The 23,426-nt window shown below is 38.8% G+C and overlaps 1 protein-coding gene across 3 annotated transcripts in view; it reads right to left on the bottom strand.

Moving 5' to 3' along the window:
* pdlim5b (PDZ and LIM domain 5b) overlaps nt 1–21,395 on the bottom strand; it is a 46,835-nt gene extending 25,440 nt beyond the window's left edge. Inside the window, exons 1-3 of one of the 3 annotated variants that reach the window (XM_036134454.1) lie at nt 20,924–21,395; nt 14,421–14,526; nt 1,527–1,678 (exon numbers count right to left, since the gene is read on the bottom strand). In XM_036134454.1, coding sequence (XP_035990347.1) covers nt 1,527–1,678; nt 14,421–14,519 — 251 coding nt within the window. In that variant the 5' untranslated portion in view covers nt 14,520–14,526; nt 20,924–21,395. The remainder of the gene's footprint in view (nt 1–1,526; nt 1,679–14,420; nt 14,527–20,923) is intronic. The other 2 variants (XM_036134455.1, XM_036134456.1) reach the window with 2 other exon arrangements.
* Between the last annotated feature and the right edge of the window lie 2,031 nt (nt 21,396–23,426).

The raw sequence follows: 23,426 nt of genomic DNA, 5'->3' as shown, positions 1-23,426 counted from the left end.
CAATGCTGCAATGTGAACTCTGCCCACGCTCAGGGGTAAAGTTTAGCTCTCCATATATACTCATGCATGAGTATATATACAGTTTAAAGCTTTTACAGACATTTTCTGTAATTGGAAAGTAGACATCATGATGTTCAAATGATGTACGTGACCAAGGAGCTCACTCCTAACCGTTAAGAGAGGGCTATAGAAGCTTCTGCATTGGCACGTATTGGTACAGGGCCATCAAATAGCTAAAAACTAATTTGACTTCACACAAAAAAACAAAAAAACAAACAAAAAAAAACAACAAATTATTGAAATTATCCTTACCATTTCTACCGTGGTTTATTTTCCCGCTTAGATCTATTTTTGCAGGTTTACCTTGTACTGACCTCGGTTGCACTCACTTTTGCAGCGCCTTCGCTTGTTCTGAGAGCAGAATGTTTATATTTGGCCGCACGCTCAGTGATGCAGGGTTGTTTTTGTTCAGGCTTCGATTGAGATAATGATAAACCTCAATGATATTGAAGCTGCACTGCCAGCCGACTGAGTGAGGAGGCACAGCATGCGGTGTGCTTGGAAATGGAGATAGATCAGTGGGGCCAATGGCTTAGAGCAGATCTGCATTAAACATCTACTCCACTGCTTTTTCCTGCAACCGTTTGATCCTTGGATAAACTGTATGACCAACCTAATCTGCATGTACATATACAAAAAACTGCAGAGTTATTATTACAGACTTGGTCAGAACCCAGCTAGACATACTAGCACGCTGTAAGACCCTTTCATCCAGGGTCTGTTGGTTTGGTGAATGTCCAGGTTAAAACTCACAACATTATTATTAGGAGTAGTACAGACTACTGTTGCCTTCTGGCCACCACTACGGTTGGTTACTGGAAACTGGATGCAGCTGTGGGACAGATGCTGATCAGAGTCGTGCTGATTTGTTGGGCGAGTACTCCTGCTGAATAGGTATCAAGAAGATAAAACAGGTTCCGACAGCCTCTCAAATGCTGTCAGAGCTTCTAAATCTGAACAAAAATAAAAGTTCATAGATATCCTGTGGACATGCAAGAGCATTTTAGTCGCATTATGTCTTTAAACATGTCTATATTATATATATTTACATTTTATACATATTAAACAGATAAATTACTCATTACTTGCATGTGACACTGCTTGACGTGATAATATTGATGTGTCTGTGATATACTCCATGGATAAACAAGCATGAATGTCCTCTACTTCAGTTCCACCTAATATCCTCTTTGACTGCCCTGCAGAGGCATCTCTGCTTGCCCATGTTACATTTGTCCACCTATATGGTTCTACCACCAACACCTTCAATTCAAATATTAAGCTCCAAAAATGAGAAAAAAAAAACAAATATTCAACTAAATCTGTCATCCCTTGGCTTTACGACTGTCAATATACACAAGAAAAAGGAGAACTGTATGAGAATCGACTCAAGTCTACTTTAAAAGGCTGTGTGTAAATGATTGTGTAGACTTTTGTGTGTGTAGTGAATTTTCTGTCCATGTTACCTTTGTAGAGTGAGGTTGAGGTTGCCTGTGCAGGCTTTAATCTTGTTCTGAGCCTCGAGGTGATTCATTCCTTCTGAAGAAATACCATTAATAGAAAGGATGATATCTCCAATGTTCATCCCGGCTTTAACTGCCTTTCCCCCTTCAGTCAGCTGCAATAAAATGAAAATGCACAAAAAAACAAGTTCAGCATTAAAAAAGTGGATTACATCAGGAGCTGTTTTTTTCTCTGTAAACTTCAATTCCACACATTTATATTTCAAACTTAAAGGGTTCTCTCATTTTGAACATATAAGAAACACCTTTGAGGGAAAAAAAGTGATCAGAGAACATTTTATTAATTCATTTTTCACAACCTCCAAACACTGATCTTTTTCCTTTCCCGTCTTATCAGACGAGATAGGAATCTTATTTTCCAAGCAACATGTTAGATTGAACTTGATTTCCACCATAGAAATCTGCACATGCTTTGGTTTTTAGGGCTGAAAGCTTAATCCCACTGTCTTCGACTATTTGCCTAACTTGGTATTCCAAACTAATAAATTTTTAGGAAATTTTTCACACATTTTTTTAACTGAGGCATGGATAACTGCTTTTATACTAGTCCAGACATGTATATATATTTTTTAAATCAACAACATTGCATCATCTTGTCAGAAAATGGAAATCTTATCGAAGAGAAGCATATGCTGTTTTCAAATGTAATGATTACCAAGTTATTTATAGATGACATAGGTAAATACATTCGTTCATTCATTCATTCATTCATTCATTCATTCATTCATTCATTTATATATATATATATATATATATATATATATATATATATATATATATATATATATATATATATATATATATATATATATATATATATATATATATATAGATAGATAGATAGATAGATAGATAGATAGACACACACAAAGAATGAAAATGTGTATTTTAAAACATGATTTAAAAATATATTCAAATACAAAGAAGCTGAATGACGAGTTGGGATTAATGTGATCAATTAATGACATTACTATTGGATCAAATATTATGTTGAAAGTAAACAATGGTTGGTAGCCAAGTGAATTCTATTTATATTCCTCACAGAGAATATGAAAGCAAACAAAATAAAACATGGTTAAAAAGAGAAAAAAAAATATCTTGTGTTTCTGGAGTGACAATGAGGATTACGCTTGTATAACAAAATTTTAGCAATGTTACAAACTCCACATTTTGAAAGAAGGATCTTAGATGCTCCGTAAAGCTGGGATATTTCCCACTAAGGTGCACCAAGCATTAAACGCTGCTCTACACCTGCAAAAGGAAAGTTTTCTGTATATTGTTTGTTTACACTACAAGCAGAAGCAAAGATCATGAGTAGACACTAGATGCCTATCACCTAATGCTAAGTGAGGTAACTGCAGAAAAAAAAAACTAAAAAAAACTTCACTCCCTGCTTCTTCTGGCATTCCTTAACTCAAATCCACCACCTGCAAGCACTTCTGAGATACTGAAGAATTTCCAAGGCAAATGAAAAGTGAGAGGAGCATAACTTTTTAGTACGAGTACCATAAAAATCCAGACGGGAACAAAGTATCACCTGACGGTTTTCATTATTAAAACCTACAACAGGGTCTTAAAAGTGTCTTGCAGACAGAAGCGTAAGTTAAAGGGTGAAGTTTTAGTGTATCTGCCATCTATTTCCACTGTGCTGAGACTAGGATTTTAAACATGGGAATAACGTCATAAAAGAAGGACGACTGCGCGACAACCTTTCAGTTGTGATGACGGATCTGTCATTACACACAAGGCTGTGCACACCTCATCAATCAGTCAGCAGTCTCTTAACACGCTCCAATCCTGCACGCCCATGCTGGCTGCCAAAAGGACTCTGTGTACTCATTATCTTATATCGTCTTTATTACAACCATAAATGAATGTCATCTGTCAACATGGTGATAGACTTCCACTCAATGTGACAGGTCAGGTGTGTGAAAAGCTTTCAAAGGTCAATGGAAAGGGAGGTTTCATTTTATTGCGTCCGTTCACAGCACTTGGATATGAAAGTGGAAAACAAAAGCTAACCCTCCACAGAAAACTCAGCAGATTTCTAGTATCCGTTATCTCAAATCTGTTATCCTCGCCCCACACAGTTGACTAAAAGCTATTTATACGAACCCAAACTGATAAGGACAGAGAAACAAAAAACAAGATATCCCCTTTCCTCACGGCTAAAGAATGCATTCAGGTTGAGCGACTCTGAAATGCAGCCATTGTCCCATTGTGTTTACTCTCAACCTAACAAAATAGAGGAAAAGAATGGGAAGGAGAACGGAGGAATGAGGAAGTGTCAGCACCGGTGCCAGTGACTGCCACGTTTTTCTCTGGGTCTTGAAAAGTGCTTTCTTCCACTCGCTTGCTACTTGATCAGTAGCAGGAAGTCTAGAGCCCAGAGCTGAGGCTGATGTATGCATACCAACGTCTAGGACATCTATGGTGCGGTCACATGGTGAGTGCCGCTCACAAAAGCCCAGTGTGCAGACAGACTCTTGACTTTAACTGAATTACTTGCTCATTAAATGTGTGGCACCGACTCAGACTCATATGTACCTGCAAGCATTTGCTTAACTTGGCATAGATGTATTTATTAAACAACCAACATTCTCAGAGTATACATCCTCATTTTTACAATTTTTACTTTTCACATATGTAATGAATTGTAGATTCTGACAATGTATCCATTTCCATGTTCAAAAATGGAAATGGAAATGTGAAATTGAATAGTTCACAATGGCTGGATAAGAATGCAGCTGAAAGTCGCTGAGGAAGGATGAGGGACGTTTAGAATCCTATACTTTGGGCCTTAAAAGTACATAGCCATGTTATTTTATTTTCAGTAGCTCACTCTGGTTGCATACAGTTTTTATGAAATATTATCACGTCCTGCTGGCATGTAAGTTGTCATTTTGGTGTTAAATTATTTGTTTTTGCTCAATTTGTTAGTAAATAAAGCTTTTGATGTATATTTATTATAACAATAGAAGTAAGACACTGCACATGTGCAGAAGGGGATGAAACAAGGAAGCAGCTAACAGCTACTAGCATCTTAATGGAAACAATAACGAATGGTCTAAGATCCAGTGAAAGAAAGCTCGAAAAAATATATGATTCCAAGAGGGAAAAGACTGGAATAGCGCTGGGAATACAGTGTGGACGTCGGGGTTCACTGAAGCAGAAGCTAAAGCTGCTGATTGCTCAGATGTGACCACAGTTGACTGACAAGTAAATGTTCTTGTATGAGGCTAGAGTTAGTGTAGTTCTGCATACTGCCAGTAGATGGCACCACATTTATTTGTATGTCTGCTCATCGCATCCGATGCTGGGTTCTATTTAGGCTCAGAAAGGACTATCTAAACACTATCAGGATGGACATTTGGGGTATTATAACCTTATTTTAACATGATCAAATGGTTTCTGGTCTTTTTTAATAAGCATATAACGTAGCTATATGCCTTTTATGCATAAAAAACTCCATGCAAGTCAAAAGTAATGATAGAAAAGTCCCCATGTCAAATTTGTGTTCATCCAACCTCTTCTCATACACAGACTCCCACACCCAGTTTTCCTCCATAGATAATCCAAAGGTGCTCATTTTATTATCTTTATCCTTTTGGGTTGTCAAGAAACATCCATTTAACTTTTACCCGTTAAAATGTTGTATTTTTTTCTGTCTCTTTCCAACAATCTTTGTTTCCATTTACAGGCAATGTCAATGTCAACATAAGTTGGGAGGTAATGTCAATGTCAATATAAGTTGGACCTCCCTGACCTTGTTTAGCAGTTCCGCAGCAAATACTGTGACATTATTGTAAAAAGAAAAAAAAAGCTAATGAAGAAAATTTTAATATCTACATAGAACCTGGAGAGACCACATGTCACTTTTCTGCACTCTTAAGGACTCCAAGTACATAAAATGTACTTAAGGGCTAAAAAAAAAAAAAAAGTGTATTTTGCAAAATATGTCCCCCATAATGCTTTAATATGATGTGAACAAACAGTACACTGTAAATCCAAAGCTTTCCCCATTCAGTCACTGTCTCTCTCATGTGGACACAACACAAATGAATGTTGAGGAAGAATCTCTGGCATGTGTGGTCTATAAATATAAAACAAGGAAGGGCTGAGAGAGACTCGTGACAGAAAGCAGATAAATAATAAACAGTGACATTTGCTGTTCTGCAGGGAAAAACGTCTTAACACAGCGTTTTACCAAATCCGATTGGTTGTGGTCTATAATTTCATATCCACCGTCATAACTTTGCTACATAAAATGTTAAAGGCCATGACATGGGTGCTTAAAAATATAATTTAATTACCAGAGTGGTTGATGGCTATGCTGTTTAAATTAATATGGGTATATATCCAGATCGTTTACGCGAATGGGACTTCAGCCATATTATAGTGAGGCTGCTGTTTTGTGGTTTTTCTCTCCGCACTGGTGAATTTACTGGAGCCAGTCACTAATAATGTCACTAACAATAATCACTGGTTCCTTCAGTGAGGTTCTGTGAATGCAGTCCATCAGAAAAGTATCTGGGAGCTGGTAAAACAAGCTATGCTCTACAGCTCTAATAGGAATTATGGGAAATCTTAAAAAGTTTTTTTATTTTTGTTCATATTAAAATAACTTCCACCTTGCCTCAAAAAGCAACAGGGCATGTCTAAATGACAAAATAGCAGTCCATTGGCTCCACACACGTTTCAGTGTAACATACAGCCATTCTCAGACACATAACTGAATACTTACATTTAAAAGAATAAGTAAAAATGTTATAATAAAGATAGAGCACTTTACAACATCCACCAATGCCCTTATTTAACAGTTTAGCAAGCCCTATGCTGGTAGCTTCACACTTTGCCATTACAAGGACACTAACCGCCCCCATTGCTTCTCGGAGTGCAGCTTCCTGCCTTCAGTGAAAGTGTGGAGTTAGGAAAAGGGTTGATTCACATCTGAGAAGTCGTGCTACAGGAAGTATCTTGTGGTGGGAGCTGGGAAGCCAGTGAGCTGCATGTCATGTCTGTGCAGGATGGAGTAAGAAAGAAGACCTTATATGGAGTGGACTTAGGTTTAACGCCTCCTGTGCCATCAAAAACAAGGAACCACAGACACACAGAACCTCTCCAAGTCACATTGCTGCCTGACAACATACCTCATAGTTAATTGAGGTGCAAGTTTCCTGATGCCAAATATCAAAATACAAACTAACAGAGCAACTTTCAGATCTGTTGGGGCTTGGCACACCACATAGCCAATCGATTTAATCTATAAAGCCACTAAAAAAAGAACAATGTTCTAATTAAATTAAATCTGCTAAGGTAGCTAAAAACGGAGAAATCTAGAAGGAAATATTTTAGGCTATGTGCAGCACATACCATTTCTCACTATTATCTAACTAATTAACTAAAGTCTGTCTCACAAAGCGCCACCCATTTACCATCGTCATGTGACTTCATCTAGGAAAATTAGTTTAAGCTATTATCTGCTCCAGTTATGAATATGCAAGCTTTCATATACTATAGTTGAGATTCCTATACGGTGGTATTTAATGAGTTGGGTGATAGAGTTGACCTCTACATATATAGCTAATGGACAACACGAGCATGTTGAGGGTGATCAGAACTCAATTGTTTAAGCAAGCAAAAATAATTTCTTAGCAGTGATTGCCAACTACATCTTGCTAAACTTACTGAAGTTTGCATTGGATTTAATGTTTCCATCTGCTCTAAGCTAAAGACCCATTTCTGTGCATTCTCTAAAGAAACAGAGAGCTGAATGTAACACTTTGTAGCACAAAACCTACTTTTGTCTAATCTGACCTGGAAAATTCTTCACAGATAGAAATAAAGTTTGAGATTTATGAAAGCTTCATTACATTTGTGGGGAAAAAATATGTTTTTTTTCAGTACTCTGCACCGGTTGCATGTTCTTTAAATCAGTTTTTGATTTGTGAATCTTAATTCAGTTTGTGAAAACCAAAAGAAAAAAAAACGTCAGTTTTCTTAATCTTGCCTTGTTATTAACCCAAAATGCTTCATCATCTCATGAGCTGGACGAACACAATAACACTTCAAATGTTTCTGACCCCTTTGTTGTTGAGGCAACATGCAAGATCTTTGTCACATTTACACTTTTTTTATAACTAGAATAGGAAAGTAAAACACAAAAATCTATTTGATGGGTACATAATATCCATTTTAGATTTATGGATTTGGATATTACCTAATTGCAAGGATGCATTAAATTGTCAACTGGTGACAACAACTGGATGATTGTCAGGTTAATTTGCTTGACCAGTGACTGGCAGCTGAGTGCTTAACAAATAAAATAAAATCCTGTCCCCAATATTAGACAGACTAATACGCACAAGTAATAGTACATCATTCAAAGTCAAAAAGACACAAAGTGAGCTATTTGTGCGTAAGAAAGCCAGTGAAATAAGACTCGACAGGTCACCAAATATCAATTTTACAAAGCAGTAAATGTCATGCCTCGTTTCAAGTTACCTACCGACCGTCAGCAGATTTAAGGATATTTCTGAACATCTTTTCCTAAAAAAACTACAGGCCCCCAAAACAGCAGGATTGTAAGGGCTGTTTTACAGGTTTTAAAATGTTGCAGACAGGGCTTAAAATAAAAAAAAAATAATAAAAAAAATAAAAAATCTGAAAAACTGATTTATGGATGCTCTGTCAGTTCCCTTGTTACAGTTTCAGATAGCATAAAAAGAAAGGAGCCATTGGGATTGTTTTAGAGAATAGATTCAGCCAATAGAAGACATGATTATTAAACAGAGAAAGTGTGTTTTTTAACACAAACCACCATGCTTCCATTAAACTTGTTTTTTCAGGGCCTAAATAAGGCTAACAAGAATGTCAAAAAACGAAAAAAAATGAAAAAAAAAATCAGCTCTACTTCATGTACTTATTTCTCAAAATACTTTAAGTCCTCATTTAGTAGGTTGCTAATTTAAATGAATATGCAACAGTATCAGTTACGCTAAAGTAATCAGTTGGTGGCCATGTTGAACAGTAGCACACAGCAGATGGAAGGTGTCCAAATACCAAAGGCTCATCTTCTCAAAGCAAAACACGCCCATTAAGGACATGAACAGAGGTAGACAAACGGTTGTCATGGTTTGACCCCCGTCTGTAACTACATAAAAAAAAAAAAAAAAAACCTGAGATGCCAGGAAAACCTTAAAGGAGGTCTTAGTCATATTGCCATGACAACACACAAAAAAAAAAAAAAACACGTAGCGAAGTACCGACCCTGAACTGAATACTGAATACTCTGCATAGACAGGTCCAGAAAAGATCCAGCTGGTTTACCCGGCTGAGCCAGAAGATATGAAAATGTTTGCGCCAACAACCAGTACTGGACCCCAACTCCATGCTGCATAGTTTGAAATGAGACGTCTGAGGTTACAGCTTCCTGCTGCAGTGTAACAACGACACAAAAGAAACAAGTGCTTTTCCAGCCATTTCTGGAAAAAGAGAAGGGATAACACAATTAATATGCATGTCAAATCAAAATTTGATGGTGGTACACAAAAAATAAAAAAAAATACTGAAGGTTGCAGTGAAATCTCCTCCACTAAAAACGGGCTGTGCTGGCTGTATGGTGCTTTTCAGTCACATGGAAGAAATCTTAAAAATATGAGTTATCTAAATCAAAATGAAGTGACAGCACCGCTACTCTTTATAGTTCTGCCATATTGCATAAGGGAGCCTGAAAGCAGATGCCTTCCTAAAAGCTCAAGACAGACACAAAGCAATCACACTGGGATCAAACACATGCGAGCAGCTTCTACTGAATCCATATGGACCCTGAACGCATCTCCAGCAGCCAGCAGAGTGCACAATGGATGGTTGAGGAAAATCCAAGCTGCTTCCCAGCTAAGCAGCACAGACCACAACTTGTCTGTGTGGTTTCCTAAAATGCAGGGTATGTTTTTTTCCCCCCTCTAACAGCTTGCTTTTATTTGTTTCTGCACCAGCAGTTATGGCTGAGACCAGACAGCCAGCGTGGTCAAGCAGCCAAATAAGATAAAGTTATGTTTCGAGTGCCAGGACTCTTAAATGGAAGACAGTTTTTGCTCTATCACCGTCACAAATTTCCTCTCCGATTTTCATTTATAATACATTTGATTTAAAAAAAAAAAAAAAAACTTTCTCCAAGCCAACTCTTAAACTGCCAAGCAGAAAGCAAATAAATCAAAATATGGCAAATAAACAGCAACACTTCCTGTGCCCTCAGTGTAAATTTATGCTTCCTTTACTATGGACAAGAGAATTTTTAGTACAAAAAGCCTGCTAGAGTTAGCATCCTCAGTATTTTACGGCGGTTTATAGAGGTCTGTCGAGTCTGCGGAGAGGAAATTAAACTGCAGTTTTGGCCACCGTCTGGGGAGCTGGATTTAAAAGAGTTTCTGAAAAATGTCTGAGAAGAATAATGGCTGGTGAGTGAAGGGGCTGCTTAAAGGCAGATGAAAGAGAGCAGTAAAAGGCTGCTGCAAACAAAATTAAACTTACAATACTTAAAAAAAAAAAGTAATATCTCAGAAAAAGGGGTTTGGCCTTTTAAAAAAAGCTTATAAAACATCATATAATTTCACTCAGAGGGAAAAAATAGAAAAGAAAAAAAAAATCACCTTTGTCATTCAATGGCTTTTCCTTGTTTTTATGACTTTCTACATTGGAGATACAGAGCAAAGACATCAAAACTATGACTCAAAAGTATATAGACTTATGTATCAAACACAAAATTGTGAAATAACTCAAAAAATCTTGTATATTTTAGCTTTTTTTTTTATTATTACTGCTCTTGTCACCCTTGGTCTTTTCGCAATGAGCTTCATGAGTTTAATCGCCTGAAATGGCTTTCCAACTGTCACGAAGGAGTTTCCAGAGGTAGCCATAAAAAATAAAGACAAACCACTAAATAGGAAGGTGAGTCCAAACTTTTGATTGGTAGTCTCCGATCGAGGGAAATTAACTTTCCCATGATAAAAAAAAAATGCAGTGGCTAAAAACAGAGCATATATGGCAGTAGGAAGCCTTTAGCGAAAACAGACCTAAAATTAGCCTGTATGTTTTCTGGAAATGAATTTTCAGGGTGCACATGAAGGAAAATAAAACGAAACAGGCATATGGACAAAGAAAAACAGATTGAGATTTGACCCCCTGACACATTGGGTGAATAAAAACCACATAATTTTTAAAAGCGTTTTTCAGCCGAGTAAAACGGTCAAGAAGAGATCGATGAAAAAGAAGCGCGTAAGCCTTGTTCTATATGATGTGGAAGAGTTGGAGGAAAAACAAGTAGTGACAATCCCCTTTCTCACTCACTCACACACACACACACACACACACACACACACACACACACACACACACACACAGCACAGCACACACACGGGGCCCAGCTCCATAAATCATACATGAGGTTTTGGGTGGTCCCAGTTTGAGCACATAACTGCACTGAATCATGTTTGATATTCAACACAAAACGTCAAATATAATTTTACTCTGAATATTTTATGCACATGGTCCAATACATTCAGCAGGTCTTTTAAAGCTGTGCCACAACGTGAAAGGTACATTTTCACAATATTCAGTGCATTACTGCACCTCTTAGAGCCATCGAGTGTCATTTAAAGAGCTAAAGCTGAAAATTCCTTGCAGGAAATCACAATAATTATCTGTAATTGTTCTGTAGCCATCCTCATATTTTGTGCATAATCCTTAGATCAGCTACATATGGTAGGCATATGTAAAGTCGTTACATCATTACTCCATGGCAACATCATTCATCAGAGCAAAATAAATACAAGCTCGGCTGTGTTGTCAACAGATGCATATTCCTCACCACACGATGGGTATATTTAACATTGCGGGTCTCAAATGAACCCTGAAACAAGCTTGAGGTCAACACAATTTTCTACCTCACCAATCTAATGAAGGGATTAAAGCAGCAGCAAAACCATTCGCAGATGTTTCAAAATGTGTCTTGTCTACTAACGGATTGTTTCTGCTAATGTTCCCCTATGTCCAAACGGGGATTCAATTATATATCACATCACCACACAGTCAGGACACAAACCAGCCACCAGATCATAAACAAAATCAGGCGGAGGGAGTTTCAAAAGCCTACATATAAACAATTAATCAGAGCTATTAGTTCAATGTTTGCTTGGACAAAATACTTTTGTGATATAGAACCAACTAGTGACGTGACGAGCAGTACAATTGTTTACTTCAAGCCTCGACAGAAGCCGGTTGTGGACAAGATATGAGGTAAATAGGACTGCACAATATATAGTAAATGTTATCTGTACCACAATGTCACTTAATGCAATATGCATACAGCAAATATCTGCCTGGACTGCAGTTAATGTTCCCTACCAGAGGAGCGTGCATTCAGGCTACCTGTGCCTGTAATATAGTTGGTGAAACTTGCCGTCTAACACAGCATAAAATACAGTAGAAAGTGAAGAGCTGGTAAAGTTGCCGAGTCACTAATTAATTATAACTAAGTTCTTTCAAGGCCAAAAAAAAAGGTTGATTTCAGTCAGAGACATCTTTTTCAATAAACCTTTGTTGGACATAAAGAAATGATTGATTTTCTTCCAGAAGCTGGATAAACTTCTTATCAACTGGGGTCTACATTTGACCCCAAGCTGAAAGACACACAAACCTTTACATTGTTTATTAAATGCCAAATCACAACACTCACCAGTATTATCACATCTTTTTCTAATACCGTGCAGTACTACGATCAAAACTTTAACAACGTATGTAAGCGGACTGCCACATTTAATAAGGTTATGATTTCTCTAGATGTACAGAGGTTTATGTACACTTCTCTGCAAACCGTAGGCATGATGCTGCCACCAACATGCTTGAGAGTTTGTACAATTTTGTTGGGTATGAAAGTCCTACTTAAACCATATCAAACATGCCTTTTGTCACTTTGGCCAAATAGCTCCGTCTTTTATCCTTTCCAATGACAAAACCTCCCTCCAGAAGGCATTTGACGTGTTTATGAGGGGGAACAGCAACTTTTACTTGAGCTCGATTGGAGTTCATTTTGGAGACGGGACTCCTTTCTTTGTTGGCATCGTCCAGAGCGACAGTGATTTAAAATTGGCCAATTTTATTTAATTTGACGGTGGCTGTATGGATCGGATGGCTGAATTCTGACACCACCAGGTGTTTCAGCCTGACCATTCTCCCGTAAAAAAACACCAAACCTTGCTTTGGAACAAATAAACCTGGCTAATATTAAGCTTCTGGAAAGTCACTGACCTCAATTCTAACAATAAACCTGTGGACTAAAAGGTGAAAACCAGATTCATTCAAGTTCGCCAATCTAAGAGAAAGAGTCACATATCCAACCAGAATTAAGTCTAATATCTCAGCATTGCTAAAAAGTTCTGTGGATTCTGTGCAACTTATTAAAAGATATTCAACCAAGCATCTGACAGGGTGTATGTGTATACTGGAGCCTGGACATATAATCTTATAACCTGTGTTAATTAGATATAGCTACATAAATTACAGGTTTAAACTCTTCTAATTCTGAAAGAGCCTTTGGGTTGCATTATGTGCACCCAAGAAAAAAAAGAAATTATTAAAAAAGCAAAATTACTTATATAAACACTAATAAAGAGTGCACATAATTGTCAAGACATTTAAACAGATCAAACTTTGTTTTTTTCCCTCCTTTCGTACTTGTGCTGTAGAGGGAACTCTGCTATCTGATCAGCTCATGAATGTGGACGTGCTTCATCAGCTGCTTTGGTAGTGACAAGAGGTCGCTGACAACATAATGTCCTGCATACCGCCGTTATCACAGCAGCGACGGCTTAAAAATAGTTGTGGGAAGCAAACGCCGGTCTTTCAGTCCTCTTCCAGCGGCTCCATCCCAACGCTGATGGACGCATCACCAAATGAGACACATCATTTCTTTGCACACATGATACTCGACATTCTGTAACTGATCCTGCCAACAACAAATAAACAGAGGAACTGACCTTGGTCATGACACTCAGATTAGAGTTTCATAACAGGAAGCAGCGAGACCTGAGTGCCTCCCCTCTGTCTCTGCAGAAGCACACAAGGCACAATGTGTACCGGTGGAGGGCCAAATGGCAACTTTTAGTTGTATTTGAACTACTTTTACTCCATGAAAGGTATCCTTTTAATTTCTCCAACAGATTCAGTAACAAAATGCTTGAAAAATAACAAAAAAAAAAAAAAACGCCCTCCTCAACCAGGAGCATAAATGATTGTGTATATGTCCACGCCAACAATAAGCCATCCGGCAGCCAGAACAGCATGAAAGACTCTGGTCAGTCCACTCCGAATTTATGTGGCAGAAAGTCCCCAAATAGTTATTACAGAACCGCTGTGGCTCTCTAGGGTTACACTCAACTGCTTCCACAGCACACGGCACATCTCCTCCGTCTCTAATCAGGACAAATACCAGGGAAGAGGGTAGGAGACTTCGCACTAATTTGAATGTCCAAATGACACCAGTCATCGACGCCCCTTTGCTTCATCTGTGAAATATGTGCTTTCATTTTCAAAACAGAATATGTCAAAATACGGCCACGCTACGTGATTTTAGCAGTAGGGGGACAGGGGGTAAGTAAAAGCCTGGAGCTACGGACCACAAACTGAGCCGTCTAAAGGCAGAGACAAGTGTCACGCAGGAGGCAAATGGTCCTTTTGTCACGCAGGAGGCAAATGGCAAAATGTGCGCGGGCTGCATTCCTTTGAGGTGACCGTCATGAAGTGAAGGATGCGTAAGAGTGCGAGTGTGCCCCTTCTCACCCGTGAGATGGTGAGGGGCAGGCAGAAGTCCTTCCCTCCTTGCAGTCTAAAGCCCCACGGGGCGGGGCCAGCCAGGGAGACACTGTAGCTGCTGCTCATGGTGCACCTAGAAACAACACAAATGGCACACTTTATTACAAAATAAAAAAAAAAACTCCTCACCGCGTTGTCGTGTAACAATAAAACTTCAGTTCATTTCTTTGACGTCACGTGACCGACCGCACAAAGCAGTTGGGAGGCAAACCCAAAATGAAACATGGGGTTCATGGGGATTTAGAAATAAAAATCTCAATGCATGTGCAGAACATTTGTATCTGGCTCCCCTGAGTCAACAACACATGGCCAGCTTTCAACATCTAGAGATGGACATTTCTTCCCCGATCTTCTTTTAAAATAGTTCTGGCTCAAATTGGATTTAGAGCATCTAAACAGCAATTTTCAAGTCTTGTCATCACAAATTATATACTGGATTTAGGTCTGGACTTTGACTAGGCAATGCTATCCATTGACTAGGATGCGCTCAGAGCAATTTACAGCTAGCTTTTAGCCATATACAGCATTTTGCATGGTCACAAAGTCCCTTCAGGTCCACCTTCTTACAAGTGTTGGTGTCCAATTCATGGCTTGTGGTAAACTTTAGATGGGACTTCTTACAGGTTTCTTCTTACCACTCCAAAAATACCTTATTCATGGAGTTAACTAGTAGTTGTCCTGGCAAGATTTCTGAATCTTTGCTGCTCCTCCAGAGCCACCATGCTTCTCTGTTTAATGGATTTTTACTAGGTTTGCAGAGGCGAACTTTCCATGTGTGGGCGACAGCTTGAAGTACAGTTTTCTGTGAGACCTCTTACTTTCTAACCTAAAGCTACTTTAAACATCTTAATAACTTCATTTCTGGTCTCTCTATTGTGTTCCTTGTTCTGTAATTGTCTGCCTTGCTTTAATTTAATTTTAATTATTTATTTATTTTTTACTTATATAGTTGAAAACAATGAATGCTTTCTTTTGCTTCACAATTACACACCAATTTGTACTCACAAATTAAACCCCCCAAAAATGCATTGTTTGTAGTTTAAAATGGTAAAAGTTTAAAGGGGTACAAATACCTTTGCACATTAGACAAATATTTAAAAGCAGAAACGAGAACTAAAAAACTAAATGATTTCTATTATTCTGTCAGCAAATCAAACCTGTTGGAGATTTAAATGTCACCCACTCTGTAGCATCACCCAGTATCAAACTGATTCTGCGACAGGTTGAGGCCCGCTTACGTTTTGAAATCGACAGATTGACCACATTTTTAAAAGAAAAAATAAAAGAGCTCAGCTGTTTAATGGCTTCTGGAAAACAATAAATAGTGCTGATTGACATTTCCAACTGATTGGACATGGGGCTTGAAATAACTTGTATGGGAAAAAATATGAGGGGGAAAAAAATATTCTAGCACTGATAATTTTATCTAAAAAGGGAAAAAAATACACCTAAATAAGGATTTTAAAACTGTTTGCTGAACACATTATGCCAGCAATCTCTCACCAACCTTTCTGCATGAGAGAAACTGCCTTGCCTTCATGGGAAAAAACAACAACAAACAAACATGATAACGTTTAGCTACTTGTATGGCTGCCTATTAAAGATTAAAGGCTCTGAAGATATGTAATTCAAACTAAGCGTAATCATGCCAACACTGCACTTAGAGGGCAAAAACAAGCAAAAACCAAGGCAAATCAGGCATTCTGAAAATAACGAGCTCAGAGGAAAAGGCATCATTACTGTTTTTCCTCCAGTCAAGCGGGCAATGCTTCGCAGCTCATCTTCCCTTTTTACAAGCGGTCCACAGAATTCATACCTCGGGTTTAGAGCTCGGCAGTCAAGAGAACAAAATGTCTTGCATGCATTCATATCTAAACCCCCCCCCCCCCCCCCACTCCCTTTGTGAATCACAGCGGAGAAGAGACAAGAAGTTTTCCCTCGCACGACTGCAGTGGCGTTGGACCTGCACGAGGAAGGAGTAAAGACGAGCAAAAGACACACCCTGGACAGCGAGGGACTTGTTAGAACTCAGCTTTCCCCTCGCTGCTCACAGTTTTGCAGGCTTTCCTAGAACCGCTTTGATTCTAAGAACACATCAGCGGCTGCATGAACTGCATTCTCAAATCGTTGGGCGCAAATATATTAACGACATCCTGATTAGAAATTAAGGAGGCAGGAAGGCGGTAAGACTCATGCAAGAGTAAAATATTTCATGCACTATTAAGTTTCACGGTTTAATCCACGACGGCTATGCATTCCTTTGCCCAGTTGAAAGACTGGAGCAGTAAACTATTTGCTGGAAGCAAGAATGAGGTTAAGTGGGCTGATAAGTGAAGGTTTCATCGTAGGAATTAATAAAGCGATAAGTGAGGAAATGCAGAATAGAGTTTTCTTTAAAGAATAAGGCGTTTGTGTCTATTATCTTCAGAGCCCCAACGGTCATGTGGAAATGTCACCTTTGCTCTCACCAAATAGGAAGGCTGCATGCAGACACCGTCACCCAAACTAAACAAACAACACGTGCTATATATGCTTACAATACTTGGAGATTGAACTCTCTGCTCTCTTTTATTAATCGTCTCTGTGAGAAAGAGTTGTTTCTGGTGACTTAATGTTTTGCTTTAATCAAGAAAGGATATATTTAATCCCCTGAAACGCAGCGCCATGCTTGAGCGGGATTCAAGCATCTATGCAGCGTGTTATAAGAGGACATGCCTTGCTTTCCCGATGAATATTTTCCTGAATAAAAATGTTCTGTCATCCGAAAGGAATGCCTTTTTGAAGCTGTAAGTCAAGCTGCCTCTGGGACAAAGCACCACCTGCTGCAGCCCGTCACCTGGTTTTGTTGTACCAGACGCATAGCAAATCGGAAGGGATCGTTTTCACACGATCTCCCATTCAAGCCTGGAGGGAAACAAGTGGGTTTAAGGATATAAAACATAAAAGGGTATAGAAATGGGGGGAAAAAAAGGATTAAAACTTCATGTGAAAGTGACAGGGGATATGAACACCTGAGGACATGCATTGTTTTATAACTAATGACTGCTTACAGTTTTTCCCCACATTAACACATAATTAAACCTATCGTTAGCATATTTCACAATGCTTAAAGTTGTAACTGGTTATTAGGGATCGGTTTAAAAATAAATATTGCCATTTTTGCAAAGGTTCCCATTTTCTTTTAAACTTAGAAAAGAAAACAAAAAAAAAACAGAAGAGAAATAAACTAAACAGACAATTGTTAGGGTACATGAGGGCAGGAAACATGGCAGTTGATTAAAAAAAAAAAAAAAAGAAGTAAAAGCCTGTTTTCAGTCCTTCTCTCCTTCATAGGTGATGCAGTTTCAATTAAAAGACAGAGAAAGGGTTTGTGACTGCTCAGCTAAATGTACACAGCCAAATGTGGAAGGCCGTTGAATATTTTTAGTCATATATAAAAAGGCAAAAATGGTCTTTTTAATGTCCTACAGCCATTTGCCGAAACCCATCGCACCAAAACAGAAGCAACCAATCAGAGCCAGGAGGAATGTCTGGCTCTGATTGGTTGTTAGCAGTATCACAGCGCTGCTCAGGTTGGTTAGACAAACAAACGTTTTAAAGCAGCTGTAATTCATTTAAAAATAATTAAATCCCAGTCTGACATCTATGATGTGAAGTTTACACACTGACAAAAAAAAAATGACACTTTGATATTGATCTTAGTGGGGGGTGGGGTCCTTGAAGAATAACAGTTTTTAAATTTCACACTGTTTTAAGGACTTCCTATTCTGCGTATAATAACCCAGTTCAGATTTAACAAGCTGAAGTATTTAGATATCTGGATGTCAAAATGAGAAATGCAGTCACAATTACTTAAAAAGTGTGTGATGGGGGTGCAGCAACCAAATTGTTTTTCTTTTGAAACACTGAACAAGAATCCAACTGGAAAACGGACTTCAAATAAGAAATAAACTTAAAGAAAAGAGCACTTGTGCCGCCAACAGACATGGTGTGCCCTGGGTAAAGAGCCATAATCTATCATATTAAGACCAGCCACTGTAGTCCTTTTTTTTTTTTAAAAAAGGAGAGAAAGCTCATATAGACAAAACTTTGTAAGGAATGCAAAAAATGCTGATTGATGTCAGCCTCTTCAATGTAACCAAGTGTTCAGGTAGATCAAGAAATTCACATCAAGGAGAAAGAAGAAAAAAAAAATTCACCCCTTTTTCTGGAGTCTCTTCATGGAAGCTGTGATTTACCCACATTTTGGTGATTCCAGCTTTTATTGCCAAACAATGCAACAGACACACACACTCACAAAAAAGAAGCAAAATAAAGTCTTTTGCCAAAGAAAATCCATCTTTCACGTTGCTGAAGGCTTTATTTACCTTTCCATTTAAGGCTTGACCTATGAACCGTCAATGATGACAAACAGCTAACGCTCTGGGGCCTCCGAGCGAATGTTCCCATCATGCAACCCTTGGGGAATACGCGTCTCCGGACTGCTCTGATTTGCCCGTTCCTCTGCATTTATTTCACAGTCAAATGGAACGACTCATTCTAAAGTGTTGAAATTTGGATCCCAATGACTCGAGTCCATGATGGACGCACATTTATCAATAGCATTGCCTAATAAGGAGAGAACAAACATCAGGCCCATCTCTCATGCCCCTGCTTGTTTTGCAACCTCCAGTCATATCATGCATAGACATGAGCAAACACACCTCTCTGTGTTCTCCATGCCTTTTGTGAGTGTCTGGCTGTGAAGTAAACGGCACATGCTGATAGGAACGGTTTGGATTTTTACAGGATCTGCCGTCTTCTTAACTTATACAGTTATGAAAGTGTTTCAAATTAGTTTTTTTGGGGTTTTTTTTTTTAGAAAAGTGAGGGGAAAACAACTAATTGGTTACAGTCTTACAAATACCAATACAGTGCCTTGCAAAAGTACCACACAGTCATGTTGCAACAAGGAACGGCATAGTGCTTAATTTGAATCATTTCCTGAAGCCAAAAATCAGGGCAGTCATTAGTCACGCAGTCCACAAATCTGGCACTAATGGAGGAATAACAGGAAGAAACCCATTGTTGGAAAAAAAAAAAAAAAACCTGTGAGAAGCTCCATTTAAAGTTTCACACCTTTGTGCTAAGGTCAGATGACACCAAAAGAGAGCAAACACGGTGGTGGCAGCATCATGGTAAGGGGATATTATTCTTCAGTAGCAACCAATAAAAGGGCAAACCATTAAGAAAACCCGTTAGAAGTTGCAGAAAACATAACAACGATCAAACTAATAGCAGAACAACAGCATCCTCATGTGAGGGCCCAGTCAAAGTCCAAATCTAAATCCAATTGAGAATCTGTTGCAAGATTTGAAGGCCTCTCTGTCTAATCGGACTGAAGCTGTTTTGCAAAGACGAATGGGCACATCCCAATGCCCACGCTGTGTAAAGCAGCACTGGCAGTATTAAATCAGGAGGCTGAACGCATATGCATCATACTCTTGGGGATCGTTGAAAAAAAACATACATCACTTTCCTCCCGCTTTAGTTTTGGTTCCTCTCACAAAATACATCTTAGTTGAGAACTGTAAGGCTTTATCCAAAAGGTGATCAAACACGGGTCACCTGAGCTGAACACAGGAGCCGCTCCCTATCCTCACCCATAACAGCAGTGTGCGTCACACCACAGCTGGCGTTCAAACCGTGGTTTTCTTCACGCCAAAAAAGAACGTCTCCAGGTTTTGGTGAGCACAGCGTGTGAGATCGGCCAAATGCGGTTCAGGTTTCATCACGCCGGCTTCACAGAGCTTCAGGAGGAGGCACTGCTGCTATGGTAATGTCACAGCAAGACATACTGACTCCAGTGGCCCTGGGATCACTGCACCCCATCAGAGCACTTTCACTGAAAACAAAGGCAATCTCTGCTAAAAACGAACTGATCAGATATAATTGTCAGATCTCAAATATATAAAATTAAACCACACGCTCATCTCCAGGGACGATGATCTTCTTATAATTACAAATAGAAATTTTATTCTTCCAAATATTTTTTGCCTTTACAGTGCCTGCTTTTTAAATATCTATACATTATCCAAAACAAAAACAAAAAAACATTGTTAGCTTATAAATCCCATTTCTTTGTAGGGCAACAACTAGACGTAAACCTAATGAATGAGGTTTGAGTGTGCAGTTTGATCACCCATGTGTTTGGAGAAGGTGCAGGACCGCATGAAGCTCAGTGGGTGTGCCACACATGTGTAACATCCGAGATGACACTGAAACTAAATCAGACCTCCGCCCAAAAGGGTTAACAACTCATTTCTTTTTAAAAAGTTTTACAAACATGTTTTCATTTCGAGGCTGTCGATGACCTCTAAACTGCAGCAGCGTAAGAAAAAAAAGTAGCGAGATAATGACGTAAATAAAAAATAAATAATAATAATTTAAAAAAAGAATAGTTAACATTTTCCGCTCGGTGCTCGCCTTACCTCGAAGAAGCGGGGTTTGCGTTTGTTGAGAGAGTTTAACAGGAGCGACTTGTGTTGCGTCGGGTCTCAGCAGCTTCCAGCAAGTGAAGCGGGCGGAACCGAAGCTTCCGCCTTTAAGGCAGCCCTCCGGAGAGCGGGTAGGAGGGTGCTGTCTGCGGCCCGGGGAGGGGGGCCAGCACCGCTGCGGGCAGGCAGAGGCTTGTCCTGAAGGTGGGGCTCAGGGGGATACAACGCAGCGAATGACCCGCAGAAATAAATGACTCCATCCTGCGCCGTTTGCGTTATCAGCGCTTCTATTGTGCGTTATATTCATGTAGCGTAACATTTTGTTCATTGGCTGCTTTGTTGTGGTTTTACCTTAAAAACGTTCGATAAACGTTTCCAGCGGGTAAAATATGTCCACTCGTGTAAAATGTAAAGCACATAGTATAGTAGTGTTTGGGTTAGACACGCGCACCAGTCGGTGTAACATCAAATTCGGTCTCCAGACAGTTGACTGGAACCCTGCCGGACCTAAAATAAAGGGTTCCGACGTAGGCCGGTGTTGTGACACGCATGGTCTGGCCGCAAGGGGTCACCCGCCGCGGGAGCGCGCACGGCTTCGGGGACTGCTGCTCGACGTAACTACGGTTGCAGCCAATCAAATTCATTCAATCAAACAATAGCACTAAAAACACTACTGCAACTTTGAGCTGTTTCCAGAGAATGAGCGTGTTTTTTTTTCTTCAGTGTGTTTGAAATGTTCTGAGTTTATCGTGAACTATATTACAACAGGTTTGTGGTAAAACCTGGCGTTAATAAAAAAAATAATAACAAAACTCCTGCAATTAATGCAATATAAAAACGTATGTAGCTGTATGAAAATAAATGATATTCCAAAAAATCAGATCGCTTTGGTCTTGTCTCTTTTACTAGTATTTTAATGAGATGCAACTTTTCTATTGTTTACATTGTTTTTTTTGGTGACATTGAAAGCTTAACAGCCTTCACTGCATAAACTAACCTGGCATTAGTTCACTAGCAAAAAAAAAAGTGATCCAAATGATCCACCAACTTTGGCTTCATGTGTGAGTAACGGATTTTGTTTTGTTATGGGATGACAAGATTAAAGCATGAACATTCTTTCTCACCACATAATATCTTACAATAGTGATTTTTGTCCAATTTGTGGTTTTTGCAGCAGCTTCTATGAGGGGTCGAATCTTTCTTACATGTTTGAATTAAACTAAAATGGACGTGTTTGGTCATAATTATCACCTTTACTTTTTGGAGGAAAAAAGAAAAAGAAGGGAATTTTCTCTCCTGTTATACTGCCATTTACCGAATAGAAATCATTTTGGTAATCCTGACTTAAAACATTAAACAATTAATCTGATCTAATGTCAGACAATGGGAAATGTGTGTGTGTGTGTGTGTGTGTGTGTGTGTGTGTGTGTGTGTGTGTGTGTGTGTGTGTGTGTGTGTGTGTGTGACGCTGTGTGTAAATATCTGGGTTTGTTTGCTGTATTTTTGAACGTTTCAGCGTAACAGTTAGACTTCAATGACATGGTGTTGACTCGCCCTCTAGTGGTCAGAAACGACACTTCACATTTTGTGTAAATGTGATACATGCAATTTTATTATAGCCTTTTCTATCTTAAACTATAATGATTCTGGGCTCTTGCTTTCAAACATACCTATATGAAATTAAATACCCCTACATTGCAATTAACAAAAAATATAGCAATTTCCCCTCCGTATTTTCTTGTCTGTTTTTAACTCACAATTAAAAGATAAATAGATGAAGCAAACCTTATCTGTATCTTTTTTATATACATTATGTCGTTTTATTCCTTCTTTCTTAATCCAGAGGCTTTTAGATATGAGTTACATTTGTGAGTATAAACCCGCCAACTTACTGGGAGTTCAGCAACTAAATCCCTCTGTGTAATGCTTTTGAATCCCTCAGCTGTACAAGTCATTCATCCGAGCCTCTGGTACATACCTTCAGATTATTATACCTAACCGGCCAAGCGTGCTGCCTGGGAAATCCTGGTATTAATGTGGGAAGATGATTCAAAAATGAGCTCTGTGTGCCTGAATCAGAAGGACTCAGTGGGTCACAAATACATTAACTCCATTATAACTGAATCATCCATTCAGTGTGTCAATATTATTGATCTTTTTTTCCCATGGGTCCTGATAGCTCATAGGGTGAAAATGTTTGTTTTTAAATCCAATAATAGACATAATACATTCTCTTTGATCCAACAGCTAATGAATGTACAGAAATACACGGTAGGAAGGTTCAGCCACTTCTTTACATTTGAAGTAGCTACAGTATATGCAAACAAAGCAGCCTTTTACAGATAATAAATCCCTCTAAAACACACATTTAAATGTAGGTGGTAATGCATTTTAAAATAACCAGAATTAATGTGCATGATATTTATCAAAATAATCTATACCGCTGCTGAGAAACAAAGCAGAATACTGAATCGTTTTATTGACTACAGTACACATC

This window comes from Fundulus heteroclitus, unplaced genomic scaffold (genome assembly GCF_011125445.2).
Source record: "Fundulus heteroclitus isolate FHET01 unplaced genomic scaffold, MU-UCD_Fhet_4.1 scaffold_82, whole genome shotgun sequence".
NCBI classification, from domain to species: Eukaryota; Metazoa; Chordata; class Actinopteri; order Cyprinodontiformes; family Fundulidae; genus Fundulus; species Fundulus heteroclitus.
The sequence above is the reverse complement of the archived record's forward strand: the minus strand, read 5'-3'. Positions and strand labels throughout refer to the sequence as shown.